The 19,541-nt window shown below is 44.1% G+C and overlaps 1 protein-coding gene across 1 annotated transcript in view; it reads right to left on the bottom strand.

The window, feature by feature from the left end:
• LOC132401583 (FYN-binding protein 2) overlaps window positions 1-18,224 on the bottom strand; it is an 83,283-nt gene extending 65,059 nt beyond the window's left edge. The window contains exon 1 of the mRNA XM_059983598.1: window positions 18,051-18,224. Coding sequence (XP_059839581.1) covers window positions 18,051-18,065 — 15 coding nt within the window. The 5' untranslated portion in view covers window positions 18,066-18,224. The remainder of the gene's footprint in view (window positions 1-18,050) is intronic.
• Between the last annotated feature and the right edge of the window lie 1,317 nt (window positions 18,225-19,541).

The raw sequence follows: 19,541 nt of genomic DNA, 5'->3' as shown, positions 1-19,541 counted from the left end.
AGGCAGCAAGTACATTTGCCCCACACAAGTTCCAGACAATGACAATAGCCAACAGTAGCATGCCCTGATGCTCATTTGCATTACCATCACTGAATGCTCTGCTATCAATATCCTGGAGGTTACCACTGACTAGAAACTGAACTGGAAAGTACATACCAGCAGGCACAAGGATAGGATCTGTAATAAGGCTACTGAACAGGCTTCTTATAGAGCATAGAACTGATGCACCATCAATAACTCACTCTGAGATGTAAGGCGAGATATTGGCTTTTATTGACTGGAAGAAGGAACAAGCAGTGGTTGACCACCATACTACATCCTGGAAACAGAGAGGCCGGGCTCAGGCCTCAATCGCCTTTATACCGGGGTCTGTGGGAGGAGCCACAGGAGCAGTCAGCAGGGGGTGTGTCCAGACAGGTATATGTAGTTCACCACAAAGAACTTAGAAATCTACAGCACATTACAGACTCTTACAGGCACATTACAGACCATGTACCTACTCTCGAAACTACCTAGGATTTCCCTACTGCATAGCTCTCTATTTTTCTAAGCTCCATGTACCCATCTAAGAGTCTCTTAAAAGACCCGATTGGATCCACCTCTACCACCATCGCTGGCAGTGCATTCATTGCAAGATGAAAATTTTCTCCATCAGATCAAATGCCACTTGTATTTAAATGACTGTTCCCCTTGTTACTGTAACAGGGCTGAACACACCAACTCCGAATATCCAGGCTCACTACCCAAGTGGGAGCTTTCTATGAAATTCTAAGAAGGCATTGAGGTGATCTGCGCACTTTGTACTGTGCCATTTCCATGCGTACACGTTATTAACCTTTTACCCTTATTTCACACAATTTATGCAAATTTTAATATTTCAAAAAAATATTCATTTAACGTCACAATCAATACATGGCTGAGTTTCTGCAGTATTGGATTATCAACATACAAGTACGTATGGTCAAGTTCCACTTCCATGGAAAGTGCCATTCATGAGGTTAAGTTTTCATTCCAGTGAATGGTTTATTCAGTTATTTCTTGCCCGATAAAATCCACTCTTGACCTGACAATCCACATCATTAATGCCTTGCTCCTTTCTGCCTGCTTGCACTGAACGTTCTGTGTAACCATTACACAATATTCTGCACTATGATATTGGTTTTCCATTGCACTGACTGACGAAATGGTCCGTGTGTACGGCATGCAAAGCAAAGTTTTACACTGTCCCTTGAAACAAGTGACAATAATAAATCAATCTCCTATATAATGTGGCCATAAGAGCAGGTCAGAGGTTACGAATCCTGGCGAGTAACTTACTTCCCAACTACCTAAAGCCTCTCCACTATCTACAAGGCTCAGGTCAGAACTGTGATGGAATGCACTCCAGTTGCCTGGATGAGTGCATCGTCAACAACATTCAAGAAGCTGAGGATATAGCAGTCAGCTTGATAGGCACCCCGTTTACAACCAGTCACTCCAACGCCAATGCACAGTAGCAACAGTCTGCACTGTCCACAGCATGCACTGCAGTAACTCCTGAGACAGCACCTTCTAAACCCACAACCTCAATCAGCTGGAAGGCTAAAGGCAGCAAGAGCACAGGGACGCCACCACATGAACATTACTCTGTCGGCCACTCACCATTGAGACTCAGAAATATAACATTGTTCCTTCTTAAACATATTGTGGGTACACCCACTCCTCAAGGATTGCAGTGATTCAGAAAGACAGCTCAGCTCCTGCAGCATAAGCAAACTCTTTTGTGATGGGTCCTGTTCCTGTTGAGCTACTTTGTCGCTCCTGGCAGCTGCAACAATAACAGTTCCAGACCAAGCAGAGGGTTAGGATTTGTTTTTTAGAGTTCGGGGAACAGCAGTTGTGGCTCAAAGGGCAGAGGGATAATAATGGAAGAAGGAAGAACTGATCATAAAATAAAGATATTTCTCAGGTTACAACACAGTTTAATTCCTGATAGCTATTTGTAACCTGGACCTTTAAGTCAGAAATGAAGAAAAAAAAAGTCTGTGGGAGAGAATCACAGAAAACATTGTAATGGGAGAGTGAGCAGTTGCCAGAAGAGTGGACTCAGAGACTCAGTCAAGTCTGTTCACCGTTCCTGACTTTGCTCAGCTGTTAGAGCTTGGCGGCGGTGGTGGGGATGGGGCATTGGAGGACAGGGTGGAGACAAGAAAACACGTGGGCTTGTCTTGGCGGATTATCACTCCCGTCCTTGCAACAGCTAGTAAATCTGCCCCATCAGTCTTGGAAGAACTAGTACCTTAGAGTGGAGCAGGAGAAATTTCAACAGTAGGCAACAAACCTCAACATATTTCATTCTTCTCAATGACAGAGAAGACCATTCAGCCTATTAGGACTATATCTGTTCTTAGATCAACTCCATTAGCCCATTTTTTCCTATTCTCTCAAAATGGCTATTACCAATTTTCATCACATACGTCCTCTCCCCACCCACCAACTGCTCATCCAGTCAGCTTTCCTTTTTAGATATTTTGTCTGTCATTTACAACAACCAATTATCGACCAACTGAGAAGCTCATAGCTTCCTGGATATGTTTGTAAGTGAAGGAGAATATCTGTAGTTGCTGGAAATCTGAGAAAATGACAAAAACCACCAGAAACACAGAATGCGTATGATGTGGGATCACTGACCTAATCTGCAGAGTGTTTCTGAAAGTGCACATGATGGAAAGTTGGAATAAAACTTTGCAGCACACAGCGGCAAAGGCCTCAGAGAAATTCAGACACACTGTCAAAACTATTCACTAGAGATCATCTAGTGAATGGGATAACTATGTACACTTATTCTATTCCTGGTGTTCCCAGAACCAATGGTCTCACTTAAGGGCTCTTTAACTTGTTATTTCATGCTCTCATTATTTATTGCCATTTATTTATATTTGCAATGCACAGTTTGTTCTATAGGTTTGCTAAGTATGCCTGCAGAAAAAGAATCTCAGGGTTATATGTGGTGACATGTATGTACTCTGACTATGAATTTTACTTTGAACTTTGAAATAAAAAGGTAATCCTGATCCTATCTTTTCTGTGACTAACACCTCTCCTCGTGCCCAACAACAGGTCTCAGGAGATTGTGAACTTTGCTACTAAAATCAAATTCATATATTCAACTTACACTGTTATATCCCATCAAAAAAAAACTCCCCAAAGCATCTCCCTCTCCTTGTCCTTACCAGTGTCTTTTTTAGATTTGTTCCAAATCTCCCGCAGGCCTTCTTTGAGCTCACTTTATCCACAAGATCCAACATTTTATGTTCCTTTGACTAAATATCTGCTAAACCATTGACAACTCAACTTTACTTCCTCTGCTCATATTGTGTGATACAGTTATTTTTTTCTTTCTCATCGGGTACTATTCACTTCCTTTCAAATTACCTTCAATTAAATGCTGGGAAGAATGAACACCCTTTATAACTTTCATTCCATAACTCAATTCCAGCTCACTCTGAATCAACTTTTGAATTGGAATCAGACTGATAATAACCTAAACATCCCAAACAATCCCAAGTTTATCTTCCAAACCATATGGCAGGAGTCACAGCTTTAACTTCGTGATAATACACACCTTGCCTCTTCCTGTTTTCATTGCTTGCAGAAGAGTCCACTCCAATCTGCTATGTATAACAATGTATGAGATTAAGTGCATGAAAAACCCTACTGTCTACATCTTAACTACCTCTGTGCTTCCTCACTTACAATCCCAATTGAAACCAGGACAGTTCACGACATGAACCCTTCTAATACTGCAAGCTTTGGAAATCTACAACCACTTGTAATTCTTCCCTGGCATCTTGCACATTTGCCACTTCCTTAGAAACATCAACAGTTGTGTCATCTGTTACATGGGGTCTTAATTAATTGCAAAATTCCCTCCCATGCCAACTACACATGTTTCTGCATTTAAGGTATTCATTAAAACAAGCCTTTTTGATTAAAATTATTCCCTCATCACATAGGAAGAAGTCATTTGGCTCCTGAGTCTATGCCAACTCTGAGCAAGCTCACTCCATTGTTATTTTGCTGTAACCCAGTCCCTTTTGCATGCTTATCAGCTCCAATTAATTCCCCCACCACCCACTTTGATGGGATTTACAGTATCCAATTATAAACAACCATACCTCTGGAACATGTGAGGAAACTAGCGAACCTGGGGAAAACTATTTTGACACAAAATGTGCAGAATGCGCACAGACGGCATCAAAGGTCAGGACAGAACCTGGGACAATAGAGTTGTGAGGGAGCAGCACTTTCTTCCCCAGGCTTCCTCGGAGCTCATCTCACCTACAAGGTACACATTTTTTTGCACTCTTGAGTAAAATTTCCGCTATAACATTGACGACTAAACGCGACTTCCTCTGCCCATGTTGCCTGATATTGTTAATCTTAGTCAACTGAAATACTGTGTCGCTCTTTATCCAAATATCCTGCTTGGCATCAATTTTGCTTGTTTACTCTTCCCTGGTCTCCTTCCCTGGAGATTTTAGTACATTAAAGGCTCCATGTCAAAATGGAATGTGGTTGTTCTACTTAAACAGGAAGCAAGCATACCCTGGGAGGTCAAGAAAATCTACAATATGATCCTTCCATTAACAATCCAATGCAACTTTATCTGAAAATAATTAAAGGTAGTTGATTGATTCCTGATAAACGATTTTTAGATATGATTATCTTCGTGGTTTGTAAAATAAGGTATGTCATATCTGACTAAAAGCTTGTAGTAAGATCTCCCACATCGGCATACTTTCCTGTTTGCGCTGGCAGCAAGAGCCTCTTACTATGGGGTCCGGTAATAAAAAGCTGCCCTTCAAATGGACAAACAACTCTTCCTCTCTTCAGTTTCTTTTAATACATTCATGACAGCTCTATCTTCAAAGGCCAATCCTGATATTCTGGATTTCATTCTATGGAATTCTCTATCTCACTAAACCATTCCCTGAAACATGCTTCTGTATTGAAGGTTTCAGTCTACCAGTTCCAAGGTCTCACTGTTCAGCTAAATGTCAAATCTTGTATAACATCCATTGACACCCCTCCAGATGTATTATTACTTAAAAATGGACATGAAGTTTATACAAGGCATGTTGTTCAGTTGATGAACCTTAGGATCTGGAGTCATAGCCAAGGGCATGACTATCATTCATACTTTATGGTGCTTGTTCTGGTTTTATTAAGATAAGAATGATGCATTATAATGCAGGGTCTGTGACAGTAGATATGTCAGAGGATCAGGATAACGGAAGAGATTTTTGGCCATTGTACTGAGAAGCAGAAGGAAGCTGAGGGAAGTTTTCTTGGAACAGAAGAAAAACAAGTAACAAGGAGTAAGGGGGAGCCTGAGAATGCAAGAAGCAAGAGACAGTCGTGGAGGAGTGATCAAGCTGAGTGAAACAAAAGTGTCACTGTGCTTCCTACTTTGGAGGCTGTGCTACAGACGGAATCCCATATAACTATATAACAATTACAGCACAGAAACAGGCCATCTCGGCCCTTCTAGTATGCGCCGAATGCTTACTCTCACCTAGTCCCACCTACCTGCACTCAGCCCATAACCCTCCATTCCTTTCCTGTACGTATACCTACGCAATTTTTTTTTAAAATGACAATATCGAACCTGCCTCTACCACTTCTACTGGAAGCTCGTTCCACACAGCTACCACTCTGAGTAAAGAAGCTCCCCCTTGTGTTACCTCTAAACTTTTGCCCCTTAACTCTCAACTCATGTCCTCTTGTTTGTATCTCCCCTACTCTCAATGGGAAAAGCCTATCCATATCAACTCTATTTATCCCCCTCATAATTTTAAATACCTCTATCAAGTTCCTCCTCAACTTTCTACACTCCAAAGAATAAAGACCTAACTTGTTCAACCTTTCTCTGTAACAGGTGCTGAAACCCAGGTAACATTCTAGTAAATCTCCTCTGTACTCTCTCTATTTTGTTGACATCTTTCCTATAATTCGGTGACCAGAACTGTACACAATACTCCAAATTTGGCCTCACCAATGCTTTGCACAATTTTTACCCAAGAGGTAAAAATGGTGTGCAGGAAGCTATATTAGCTGAGAACAAAAAAAACCTAAACTGATATATAAACACAAGAGATTTTGCAGATGCTGGAAATGCTGGAGGAAATCAGCAATCAGGCAACATCCCTGTTAGGAAATAAACTATCAAAATTTCGAGCCAAGAGCCTTCATTGGGGACTGAAATGGAAGAGGCAGAAGCCACTACAAGGTGGAGGAGTACAAGGAGTAAGGGAAGTGGGAGAAATTATTGGAAGTTTGAGAAATCAATGTTCATGTTGTCAGGTTAGAGGATACTCAGAGAGAACATGAGGTGCTGTTTTTCCAGTGTGCATTTGGCTTCATCTTAGCAGTACAGGAGACCATAGACAGGAATGTCAAAATGGGAATAAGAAGTCAAATTGAAATGAATGGCCACCGCAAAATCCTGCCTTTCATGGTGGATGGAGCGATGGTGCTCTACGAAATGTCCCCCCCACCTCCCAAATCTGCCTTGAGCCTCAGCAATCAGAATCAGGTTTATTATCATTGGCATGTGATGTGAAATGTGTTAACTTAGAAGCAGCAGTTCAGTGCAATACATAATACAGAAGAGGAAAAACAACTAAAATAAAAAAAATAATAATAAATTACAGTATATAGAAACACAGAAAACCTACAGCATTGAATAGATTAAAAAATGTGCAAAACACATGAATTGCTACATATTAAAAATGTGAGGTAGTGTCTAAAGATTCAATGCCCATTTAGGAATCGGATGGCAGAGGGGAAGACGCTGTTCCTGAATCACTGAGTGTCTGCCTTCAGGCTTCTGTACCTCCTACCTAATGGTAACAATGAGAAAAGGACATGCCCTGGGTGCTGGAAGTCCTTAATAATGGACACTGCCTTTCTGAGACAGTGCTCCTTGAAGATGTCCTGGGTACTTAGTAGGTTAGTACCCAAGATGGAGCCAACTAAATTTACAACCTTCTGCAGCTTCTTTCAGTCCTGTGCAGTAGCCCTTCCAAACCAGACAGTGACGCAGCCTGTCAGAATGCTCTCCAAGGTACATCTATAGATGCTTTTAAATGTATTTGTTAACATGCCAATTGTCTTTAAACTCCTAATGAAGTATAGCCACAGTCATGTCTTCTTTATAACTACATCGATATGTTGGGACCAGGTTAGATCCTCAGAGATTTTGACACCCAGCAACTTGAAAATGCTCACTCCCTCCACTTCTGATCCCTCTATCAGGATCGGTATGTGTTCCTTCATCTTACCCTTACTGAAGTCCACAGTCAGCTCTTTTGTCTTACTGACATTGACCTGCCAGGTTGTTGCTGTGGCACCACTCCACTGGTTGGCATTTCTCACTCCTGTACACCGTCTCGTCTCCATCTGAGATTCTACCAACAATGGTTGTACTGTCAGCAAATTTATGGATGGTACTTGAGCTATGCCTAGCCACACAGTCATGTGAGTGGCTAGTGACTCACAGTCATAGAGAGTAGAACAGTGTAGAGGAGGTTGCACCGGGAACATCAAATACAGTAGATGATACTGATAGACTAGCAGGTGAATTGTTCCCTAACCTGAGCAACTGTTTGGTGCCCTGGGTGGTTATAAGCGAGGTGTAGGGGCACTTGCACACTTTCAGGGATAATTGCAAGGAGGGATTAGTGGACACGTAGATAGGGATCCCGATGGAAATTGGAAAGGGGAGGTGGAGGTAAAGATGTGCTTAGTGGTCGGGTCTTGTTGGAGATGGTGGCAGTTGCTGAGAATGATGTGGCTCGTAGGGTGGTAGATCATCATCATGGCTTGGCTTCGCGAATGAAGATTTAGGAAGAGGGCTGCCCATGTCTGTTGCAGGCTCGCTGGTGACTGATGAGGCCAATACGGGACAGGCAGACCCAGCCGTAGCGGCTGCAAGGGAAAATCTCTTCTGGGTTTGGTGCTGCCGTGTCACGGTTCTTCCTCCTTCTCCTTTTGTCCTCAAGGCCAGCCCTGCATGCGTTCTCAAAGGAGGAGATAGACTGGTGAACGGTGTGTCACCGGGCCTCGCGATCAGAGGCTAGAGTAGACCACTGGCGATGGTCAATGTGACAGGCCCAAGGGGTTTCTTCAGAGAGTCCTTGTACCTCTTCCTCCGTGCTCCCCTCCACCCATCACGGTGGCCAATGGAGAGTTCACCATACAGCTCAATCTTGGGCAGGCGATGATCCTCCATCCTACAGATGTGCCCTGCCCAGTGCGGCTGCATCTTCAACAGCATGGTCTCGATGCTGGTGACCTCCGCCTGTTCGAGGACTTCGATGTTGGTGATAAAGTCACTCCAGTGGATGTTAAGGATGGTGCAGAGGCAGTGTTGGTGTAAATGCTCAAGGAGTTGTAGGTGGTGACGGTAGGTGACCAACGACTCGGAGCTGTACAGGAGGGTGGTCAGTACATCGGCTCTGCACATGCTGATCTTTGTGCCTTTCTTCAGATGCTTGTTGTTCCAGACTCTTTAGTACAGCCTGCCGAATGCGCTGTTTGCCTTTGCAGTCTGTTGTCAATCTCTTTGTTAATCCTGACATCTGACGAGATGGTGCACCCCAGGTAGCTGAACAGATGGACTGTCTTCAGCTCTGCCTGATGTGGGGAGGGTGGTAATCTTCCTGAGGTGCAGGTTGATGGAGAACTTCTGTCTTCAAGCTGACTTCCAGTCAGAAGAGCTCGGCAGCTTCTGCAAAGCAGGATGTTATACACTGCAGGGCTGTCTCTGTGTGGGCAACAAGGGCAGCATCGTTGGCGAAGAGTAGCTCTCGGATAAATTGCTCCAATGTCTTGGTGTGGGACTGTAGTCACCTCAGGTTGAACAGACTGCCATCGGTGCGGTATCGGATGTAGACACTGTCCTTGTCATCAAGGTCTTCTGACTCTCTTTCAAGCATCATGCTGAAGAAGATGGTGGAGAGAGTTGGCGCGAGGATGCAGCCTCGCTTTACTGTGCTGCCTATCGGGAAAGGCTCTGAGAGGTTGTTGTTGTATCTGACTTGGCCACGCTGATCTTCATGTAGCTGGATGACCATGCTGAGAACTTTGGAGGACATCCCAGTCGTTCCATGCTTTGCCACAGACCTTCCCTGCTGATGGTGTTGAACACTTTGGTAAGGTCGACAAACATCACGTACAGTTCCTTGTTCTGTTCCCTACATTTCTCTTGGAGCTGCCCGAGAATTAATACCATGTCGGTGGTGCTCCTGTTGGCTCTGAAGTCTTACTGGCTCTCTGGGAGGTGTCCTTTTGCAATGACGGGCACCAATCTGTTCAGCAGTACTCGTGCGAGGATTTTTCCTGCGATGGAGAGCAGAGTTATCCCCTGGTAGTTGGAGCAGTCGGACCTTTCCCCCTTGTTCTTATACAGGGCGATGATGACTGAATCACAGAGGTCCTGTGGTAGTTTGCCTTGTTCCCAGCAGCAGACAAAGAACTCATGGAGTTTGGTGTGTAATGCTGGCCTCCATGCTTTCAAACCTCTGGTAGGATTCCAACAACTCCTGCTGCCTTGCCACTTATCAGCTGCTCTAAGGCCTTGACAATCTCTTCTAGGGTTGGAATCTTGTCCAGTTCTGTTTTCTCTGGCTGTTGTGGGATGCAATGAATTGCTGAGTCTTGGACCATGCGGTTGATGCTGAAGAGAGTCCGGAAATGTTCCAACCACTGGTTCAGGATAGACGCCTTGTCTGTGAAGAGCGCCTGACTGTCTGCACTGATCAAGGGACGCTGGACCTGGTGCAAAGGGCCGTACACTGCTTTCATGGCTTCATAAAACCCTCTGTAGTCACCTGCGTCTGCGCAAAGCTGAGTTCTCTTTGTGAGGTTGGGATCCTCAAGTCTCGACTGAAGATTCGCCTGGAAGTCAGCCTTCACTTCAGCTGACTGGACGTTGCCAACCTGAAACTTCTTCCTTGGAACGCCTCCTCTCTTTGGCTTGGGTTTGAAATGGAGACGGAGTTTACAGCTGACAAGACGATGGTCCGTATTACACTCTGCGCTGAGCATGACTCCGTTGAGTAAGACATCCCGAAGGTCTCTCTGGCACACCAAGATGTAGTCTATGAGGTGCCAATGCTTGGACCGAGGATGCATCCAAGTTGTCTTCAGACTGTCTTTCTGTTGGAAAATTTTGTTGGTGATGGTGAGTTGCTGCTCTGCACAAAACTCTAAAAGTCATTGCAGTTTCCAACACCATGTTTGCCAAGTACTCCTTTCCAGGCTTCTGAATCTTGGCCTACTCTGGCATTGCAGTCGCCAAGGATGATGACCTTGTTGTCTGCAGGGGCGTTCTGTACGAGGTGGTGCAGATCAGTGTAAAACTTGTACTTTTCTGCAGGATCCACTTGAAGAGCGGGGGTGTACACGCTGATGAGTGTGGCATGCTGCTTGATTCAAAGTGGAAGGAGCATGGAGATGATGTAGTTGGAGTGACCAGTAGGCAATTTTTCAAGTTTGGAGGCTATGGAGTTCCTGACCATAAAGCCAACGCTAGAAAGATGTCTCTCAGTCTCTGGCTTGCCTGACCAGTAGAGGGTGTAGCCAGTGCCATGTTCTTGAAGGCTGCCTCCCTTTGGAAGCAGACTTCACTGAGAGCAGCGATGTCGACATGCAGTCTTGAAAGTGCATGCGCTACCAGAGCGGAGCGTCGTTCTGGGCGACCACTGTCTGCTGTATCGAGCATGGTTCTGATGATCCAGCATGCGAGCTTTAGTCCTTGCACTCGTTGGGAGGCAGTTGTGTACTTTTTCTTTTTTGTTGCTGTTCGACTGCATTTGAGGATGCCCGTTGACCGCGGCTAGCCAACTGGGGGAAATGGAAACCAGCTTTGGTTAGGCCACCTTTTCTGGGCCCCTCTCCATGTGGAGCAAGCAGTGCTGTCCCCAGAGAAGGCTGCTTGGTTGTTCAGGGTGCTGCCAAATGATATCGTCGTCTCTGGGATCAGCATCAGAACCGCCTGCCTGCAGGATCGGAACTGCGGCTTCCAGTGCCATCTTCCACTTGCTGTTTTTGCCGCTTTCCCATCATTGCGGGGCTTGATGAATGGTCGGGGAGGATGGTCGCAGATGTGGGGTGTCCTTCAGCCTGCGTGATGGTTTTTCTTTAGGTGGAGTGTTGAGCGCGGTACCGGCCCCACTCTTTACACCTGGGGTTCATCTGCCATAGTCTAGCAAGATGGGATGGTGACAGCGAGGTCCTCGCGTCGTCGGAGTGTCCTTCTCCTAGGTGGATGGCCTGACAAGGTTGATGTGCTCCACCTGCCCGGATTTGGAGTCAGACTTGTTCTTCTCTTAGGCTGGCTGCCAACCATGGCTAACGAGCCCAGCCTACCCATCCAGTGATACCGCCGGACATTCGGTCGCACCGTGACGTAGCAAGCTCGGGAGAAAAGGGAGGCACTGACGAGAAGGTGTTGCTGTGGACACAGTAGTGTAGGAGAGGCCATTTGCAGTGGCTGGTGATAGATAAGGACAAGGGAAACCCTGTCCTGTGAGAATGGAGTGAGGGTAGATGTGCGGGAAATGTTGGGGATGGGGATCAGTGAAGTATCGATGGTGGCAGAAGGGAAACCCTATTCTTTGAAAAAAAGGACATCTCAGATGTTCTAAAATGGAAGCTCCCATCTTTAGAACAGATGCGGCAGAGATGCAAGAACTGAGAAAAGGGAATACCGTTTTTACAAGTGACAATGTGGGTAGAGGTACAGTCAAGTGGGCCATGAGAGTCAATAGGTTTGTAAAAGATATCTATGGATACTTTGTCTCCAGAGATTGGGAAAAGGGGTGAAAATGGTTAGAGATGAAGCAGGTAAATTTGAGGGCAGGGTGGAAGTTGGAGCCAAAGTGACTTAAACTGACTAGCTCAGCATAAATTTAGGAAGCAGCATCAATGCAGTCATCAAAATAGAGGGGAAAAATCTGGGAAGCATTATCAGTGAAGGCTTGGAACATGGACTGTTCCATGTAGCCGACAAAATGCCAAGCAAAGGCGGGGCTCTCGCGAGTGCTACACCTTGAGTTTGGAGAAAGTGGGAGGGGTAGAAAGAGAATTATTTAGCGTAAGAACCAGTTCTGCTACAGGGGATAGGGTGGTGGTGGAGGGGAACTAGTTAGGTCTGTTGTCAGAAAGAAGCCAATAGACAACAGGAGCAGGAGTAGGCCATTCGGTCCTTTGAGCCAGCACCGCCATTCAATGTGATCATGGCTGATCATACACAATCAGTACCCCGTTCCTGCCTTTTCCCCATATCCCTTGACCCCACTATCTTTAAGAGCTCTATCTAACTCTTTCTTGAAAGCATCCAGAGAATTGGCCTCCACTGCCTTCTGAGGCAGAGCATTCCACAGATCCACAACTCTCTGGGTGAAAAAGTTTTTCCTGAACTCCGTTCTAAATGGCCTACCCCTTATTCTTAAACTGTGGCCTCTGGTTCGTAGCCTTCCTGATGGGTGATGGACATGTACGGGGACTGGACACCCATAGTGAAAATAAGGCAATCTAGGATAGGAGATTGAAAGTGATCAAGATGATGAAGAGCATGTGAAGTGTCATGGATATAGGGAGGAAGGGACTGAACCAAGGGGGATAAAATGGAAACACGAGGAAATCTGCAGATGCTGGAAATTCAAACAATAACACACACAAAATGCTGGTGGAACACAGCAGGCCAAGCAGCATCTATAGGGAGAAGTGCTATTGACGTTTCGGGCCGAGACCCTTCGTCAGGGTGAAGAGTGGGGCAAGAGCAGGCAAAAACAATAGGACTACTGGGACAGTCAGGTTTGAGGTCTTAGGTAGGAGGTAGAAAACAGCACTGTAGCATATGGCAATTACAAGATTGGTGACAATGGACTGAGATCTCCAGAGTCAATGTGGCAGGTATGGTGCGGGGGACAACGGTCTAGTGCTCCTTATCGGAGTCCTATGCAAGGGGTAAATAAGAAGAGGGTCTGAAAGCTACCATTTAGCCTCAGCAAGGTAGAGGTCAGTCAGCCAGACTACAACAGCACTAGCTTTGACTGCAGGTTCGATGTGAGGTTAGGATTGGTGCATAGAGATTGGGGTAGTGCGTTCTGAGGAGGCGAAGTGAGAATAGAAAACGGGACTTAAGTTGAGACAGCTGAGATCTCAATAGCAGTTAAGAGGTGAGAAGAACCAGAGCACACAGAAGTCCAGACCCTTCTCAAGAAGTGGGATAAAGGGGCAGAGGAAGCCTTGCCAAAGAACCAGGCTCAGAGATAGACAATGGAACAAGAGCTTGGTGTCATGGCAAGCCCCAAACTCATAAAGGTGTGGGTACAGGGAGTTAAAGGTAACATCCTTGTTTGGGAAATATACATCCAAAAGAGGAAGAAGTATTCTAAAGGCAAGATGACAGAACTGTGGCTAACAAGAGAAGCCAATGCCTACATAAAAGCCAAAGAGATGTCATATAACAGAGCAAAAATTGGTGGGAAGTTAGAGGATTGGGAAGCTTTCAAATACAAAGAGAAGGCAACTAAAAGTCATTAAGGTGGTAAAGATGGAACACGGAAGTAAGCTAGCTAATAATATTAAAGTGAACACCAATGGTTCTTCAAATACATAAAGTACAAAAGTGAGGTGACAGTAGACATCACAGCACTGAAAATTTTGCTGGAGAGGTGGTAGTGAAAGACAACAAAATGGTGGAAGAACTGAATAAGTATTTTGCATCAGTTTTCACTATGGAAGACAGTATGGTAGAAATTCCAGGTGTCAGGGGTCATGAAGTGTGTGAAGTTACCATTACTAGGAAGCAGGTTCCTGGGAAACTGAAAGATCCGAAGGTATATGTCACTTGGACCAGATTCTGTACACACCAGGGTTCTGAAAGAGGTGGATGATGAGATTGTGGAGACATTAATAATGATCTTTCATGAATCACTACATTATAGAATGGATCTAGAAGACCAGAACATTGCAATGTCACTCCACTCTTCAATAAGGGAGAAAGGTAGAAAGGAAATTATAGACTAGTTAGTCTCTCCTCAGTGTTTGGGAAGATGCTAGAGACGATTATTAAGGATGAGGTCTCAGGAAAGAAACTTGGAGGCATGTGATAAAATAGGCCATGGTCAATATGATTTCCTCAAGGGAAAATCTTGCCTGACAAATCTGTTGGAATTCGTTGAAATAACAGGCAGGATAGACAAAGGAGATTCGGTTGATGTTGTACACTTGGATTTTCAGAAGGCCTTTGAGAAGGTGCCACACATGAGGCTGCTTAACAAGCTACAAGCCCATGGTATTACAGGAAAGATTCTAGCATGGATAAAGCATTGGCTGACTGACAGGAGGCAAAGAGTGGAAATAAAGGGAGCCTTTTCTGTTTGGCTGCTGGTGACTAGTGGTGTTCCACACGGGTCTGTGTTGGCACTGACTCTTTTTTATGTTATGATTTTTACATTATATTATTTTTATGTTAATGATTTGGCTGATGGAATTGATGGCTTTGTTGCAAAGTTATCAGATGATACGAAAACAGGTGGAGGGGTGGGTAGTTTTGAGGAAATGGACTAACGGAGGACAGATAGATTAGGAAAATGGGGAAAGAAGTGGCAGATTGAATACAGCATCGGGAAGAGTATGATCATGCACTTTGGTAGAAGAAATGAAAGGGTTGACTATTTTCTAAATGGAAAGAAAATACACAAACTGAAGTGCAAAGTGCCTTGAGTGTCCTTGTACAGGATTCCCTAAAGATTAATTTGCAGGTTGAGTCTATGCTGAGGAAGACAAATGGAATGTTAACATTCATTTAAAGAGGTCTAGAATATAAACGCAAGGATGTAATGTTGTGGCTTTATAAAGCACTGGTGAGGCCTCACTTGGGAGTACTGTGAGCAGTTTTGGGCTCCTTATCTTAGAAAGTATGCAATGAAACTAGAGAGGGTTCAAAGGACGCTCACAAAAATTATTCCAGGATTGAATGGATTGTCATATGAAGAGGAATTAATGGCTATGGGACTGCATTCACTGGAATGATGGGTGACCTCATTGAAATCTATCAAATGGTGAAAGACCCTGATAGAGTGGATGAGCAGAGAATGCTTCCTATGGTGGGACAGTCTAAGACCAGAGAATACAGCCTCAGAATAGAGCAGTGTCCTTTCAGAATGGAGATGAGGAGGAATTTATTTAGCCAGATAGTGATGAATCTATGGAATTCTGTGCCACAGAAGCCATGGTGGCCATCTGCCAAGGCGGCCCACCAGCACTTTTACTTCCTGAGAAAGCTGAAGAAATTTGGCCTGTCCCCTAAAACTCTCACTAATTTTTATAGGTGCACTGTAGAAAGCATTCTTTTAGGGTGCATCACAACCTGGTATGGAAGTTGTCCTGTCCCAGACCAGAAGAAACTGCAGACAATCGTGAACATAGCCCAGCACATCACACAAACCAATCTTCCATCCTTGGATTCACTTTACACCACACGCTGTCGGAGCAGTGCTGCCGAGATAATCAAGGACACGAACCACCCAGCCAACACACTTTTTGTCCCACTTCCCTCCGGGAGAAGGTTCAGGAGCATGAAGATTCATATGGCCAGATTTGGGAACAGCTTCTTTCCAAATGTGATAAGACTGCTGAACAAATCCTCATCCGGATCTGGGCCGTACCTTCCAAATATCCAGACCTGACTTGCACTACCTTACGTTCCCCTTTCTATTTTCTAATTATGATTTATAATTATTTTTTTAAATTATATTTACTTTGATTTGTACTTCAGGGAGTGTGAAGCACAGAAACAAATATCACTGTGATGATTGTACGTTCTAGTATTAATTGTTTGGTGACAATAAAGTAAAGTATGTACATTTAAGGCAGAGAATGATAGATTCTTGATTGGTCAGTGTATGAAGGGATAGGGGAGAAGGTAGGACATTGAGGGTGAGAAAAATGGAACAACCATGATGAAATGGTGGAGCAGACTCAACGGGTCAAATGGCCAGATTCTGCTCCTATGTTTTATGGTCTTTTGGTCTTGTTGAGGACCGAACCTTCTGCCTCAGAGGGGATGGTGAAGACACAGCAGGAGATGGAGCTGGAGTCAAGGTAGGGTAGACCCCAGAGGACAGAGAAGGTTGGGCTATTCAGAGAAAATGGAGTGGGAGGAAGTGGGAGGGAGACCCACAGAAGTAACAGGGGAATGGGGCATAGATGGAAGCCTGAGAAACCAAGGGTGGGTGGGAGGTGGTGGTAGAAGAAAAGGAGCAGAAGTTCTGATGAAGAGTCTCAGCCCAAAATGTCAACTGTTTATTTTCCCATCCATAGATGCTTCCTGATTTGCTGAGTTCTCTAAACTGGTATATACAATTTACCCCAGACACTTGAATTACTTAATCTGTCAATTTACTTAATTCCTTCACACAGATTCAATAATGATACTAGAACTGTATTCTCAGAAGCAAATACACCGATGATAGCCTTGGTTAACTACAATTCTAGTAGCAGTTTAAAAAATGAAGATAATTTTATTTAAATGCACTTGCAAGGTAAAGTGGATTTGGTTTTTGTTTACATAATTGAAATTACAAGTAAAAATCCACAGGTAAATTTCTGCATTGTTGCTGATTACCATAAAGATATGGTTGAATCCCAATAATGCGAGATTTCATTCCCAGCTCTATTAACTTCATTTTCGATTTTATTACTGCAGACCTCCTGGTAAAGTAGATTTACAAGAAACATAGCAAGTCACATGCAGTTAACCAGTTATTAAAGCAATCCTTTGAAAAGAATTCTTGGCAATACATTTCAGTTTCGCTTTGAATAGATAAACAGAATTACTTTATCTTAAAGTTGAGTTCATAATTGAGTTCTGCTTAAAATTACATGACTTATGTCATTGATACAGAACTATTACAAAGTGCTTTATAATTTTAATTTTTAACCTACCACCCGGCACGCCTATGGACTGTAGGAGTAAACCGGAGGACCCAGGGGAAACCCACGCGATCACAGGGAGAATGCCGGAATTGAACACGGGTCGCTGGTACTGCAAAGCATCGTGCTAACCATCACAGTACAGTGCCGCCCCAGAAGATGCAAAGACGGCAAAATCGTTCTCATGAATGTAAGGTCAATACCTAAGCAAATTAAAATTTATAAATGATGGCTAGTAGCAGTTGAGTTATAAAAGGAAGTTTTGCAGATATTAGATGGAATACCGTCAATCATTATATCATTTCAGAAAACGGAACACCGTTGAATATACGCAGTCTAATGTTTCTCATTTGTTCAGTTAAAGCAGGACTTTCTTAAACCCACTATTACCCAGTCATAACCAAGTAACTTAACCAGAAAGTTTAGCACTATTCCTCACTAAAAATTCCCCATTTCCAATCAATTATACCGCAAGCTCCATTGCAGCAATAACATTTATACACAAAAACGCAGTAACCACTTCCTGTCAGGAACTGCAGATTTACATTCCCAGTAGGTAGCTGTCAAAATAATTGTATCTACCATCTATTACCCTGCTGACTCCAAAAATATTCCGAGCAGTTGTATTTGTCATTTTAGTTAAACCCTATCGACGTAAGGGTAAACCGCAAAAGTATGTCATATTGGCATAAACCTACCTAACCAGCCATTCCATGCAGTATACGGATTCTTAAGATGAAATACTGGAAAACCGTGTTCCAAACTACCGGAAAAAGATTTATCTAACGCCTTTTTATTACTTTAACCCCGACGGCAGTCAGTAATCAGGTAAATAACTATACGTACGCGTTACGTGGCAAAAACAAAGTAACAGTAGCCCTTTTAATCAGGTGCTGTAAACGCAAGCTGTATCTCCGCGAAAAGGAAACCTATAACCACCTGCCAGGACGAAAGTTTCCCGGAGTGGACGGCGCGGGAGCCGTCAAGAGGCACTCCGCTGTCAGAATTAGGAGAAGGAGAGAAGTGACTGCAAGCTGCAATTTAAGTTGAAATCTTACCGTCAAAGCATCCATAAGATGCGACTGTCCGAGGAACCGGCGCACCTGCGTTGAGGCATTGCGCAATCTGTAGTTTCCCGGCACCCCGAACTCGCAGTCGCTCCTCCTCCCTCTCCCGTCAATCAAAAGTGTAAAATTGTCTAAAACTCCTAACCGCAAGTAAGAATTGTCCTCTCATGCGTCACTTATCTTTATCTTGTTTTTGCTTGTGTAATTCTGGATGATAACCAGAAAGTGCTCATAATTTTCGCAAATAGAAGGAATCCTAAGGAGGACTTGTATTTGCAGAGTGTCTTCAACGTCCCAAGTGATGGCTTGGAATTGGAAACTGACTTTTAACACTTTGGAGGCTGCAAACCACATGCTCAAACAGATAGGTGCAGCTGGAGTGGAAGCTGCACGAAATGCAAGTAAATAAAAATCTGAAATAAACTGCAGAACCTGGAAATGTGAAATTAAAACACATACAGTCAGCAGGTCAGGCAGCCCCCGCAGAAAGAGAAGCAGTTAACATTCTGGGTCTGGGACTCTTCCTCAGCAGGTAAAACTTAACTGTACGTGCATTTGTTACATTATTGCAGGCATTGCCTTGACCTGAAAGAAATGAGTGAAACTTTAATGAATATTTCTCTACTGTGTTTACTGAGGAGAAAATCATGGTAACTCAAGAGGTAAGGGTTATAAGTGGGGATATTTCGTAGGGCATTCATATTACTAGACTGGAGGAACCTGTGGCCTTGCAGCTCATTAAGCTGGATAAATCTACATCAATGGAGCTGTGGTGGAGCGTGTATCAAGCTTCAAATTCCTTTTGTGTCCTCATTTCCGAGGATCTCACCTGGTCCCTGAACTCCTCCACCCTGATCAAAAAGGCGCAACAGCGCCTTTATTTCCTGTGGAGCATCGAGAAAGCTCACCTCTGTCCCAGGATACTGACGGACCGCTGTACCATTGAGAGCATACTCACCAACTGCATTTCATTGTGGTATGGCAACTGTCCCGTATCAGACCGCAAAGCAATCCAGCAGGTGGTGAAACCTGCCCAGCGGATTATCAGCACCCAATTGCCCACAATTGAGAACATCTACCATAATCACTGCCTGGGCAGGGTGAAAAGCATTATCAAGGATGCATCTCACCCTAATTATGGACTTTTTACTCTCCTCCCATCCGGTAGGCGCTACAGGAGCCTCCGCTCCCACACCAATAGGCACAGGAAGAGCTTCTTCCCTGAGGCTGTGACCCTGCTGAACCTCACATCACAGCGCTAAGCAATATTGCACCCATATTGTACTGTCTCAGTACTTCCATATTTGTGTGCTGTAGCACTTAATTTTATTCACAGTTATTTTGTAAATAAAACTATTCTTTGCATTTCTGGTTAGATGCTAACTGCATTTCAGTGGCTTTGTATCTGTACTTGGCACAATGACAATAAAGTTGAATTTAATGTAACCTAAATCTCCAGTGCTTGACCAAGAGCATCTTCGG

This window comes from Hypanus sabinus, chromosome 11 (genome assembly GCF_030144855.1).
Source record: "Hypanus sabinus isolate sHypSab1 chromosome 11, sHypSab1.hap1, whole genome shotgun sequence".
Classification (NCBI taxonomy): domain Eukaryota; kingdom Metazoa; phylum Chordata; class Chondrichthyes; order Myliobatiformes; family Dasyatidae; genus Hypanus; species Hypanus sabinus.
The sequence above is the reverse complement of the archived record's forward strand: the minus strand, read 5'-3'. Positions and strand labels throughout refer to the sequence as shown.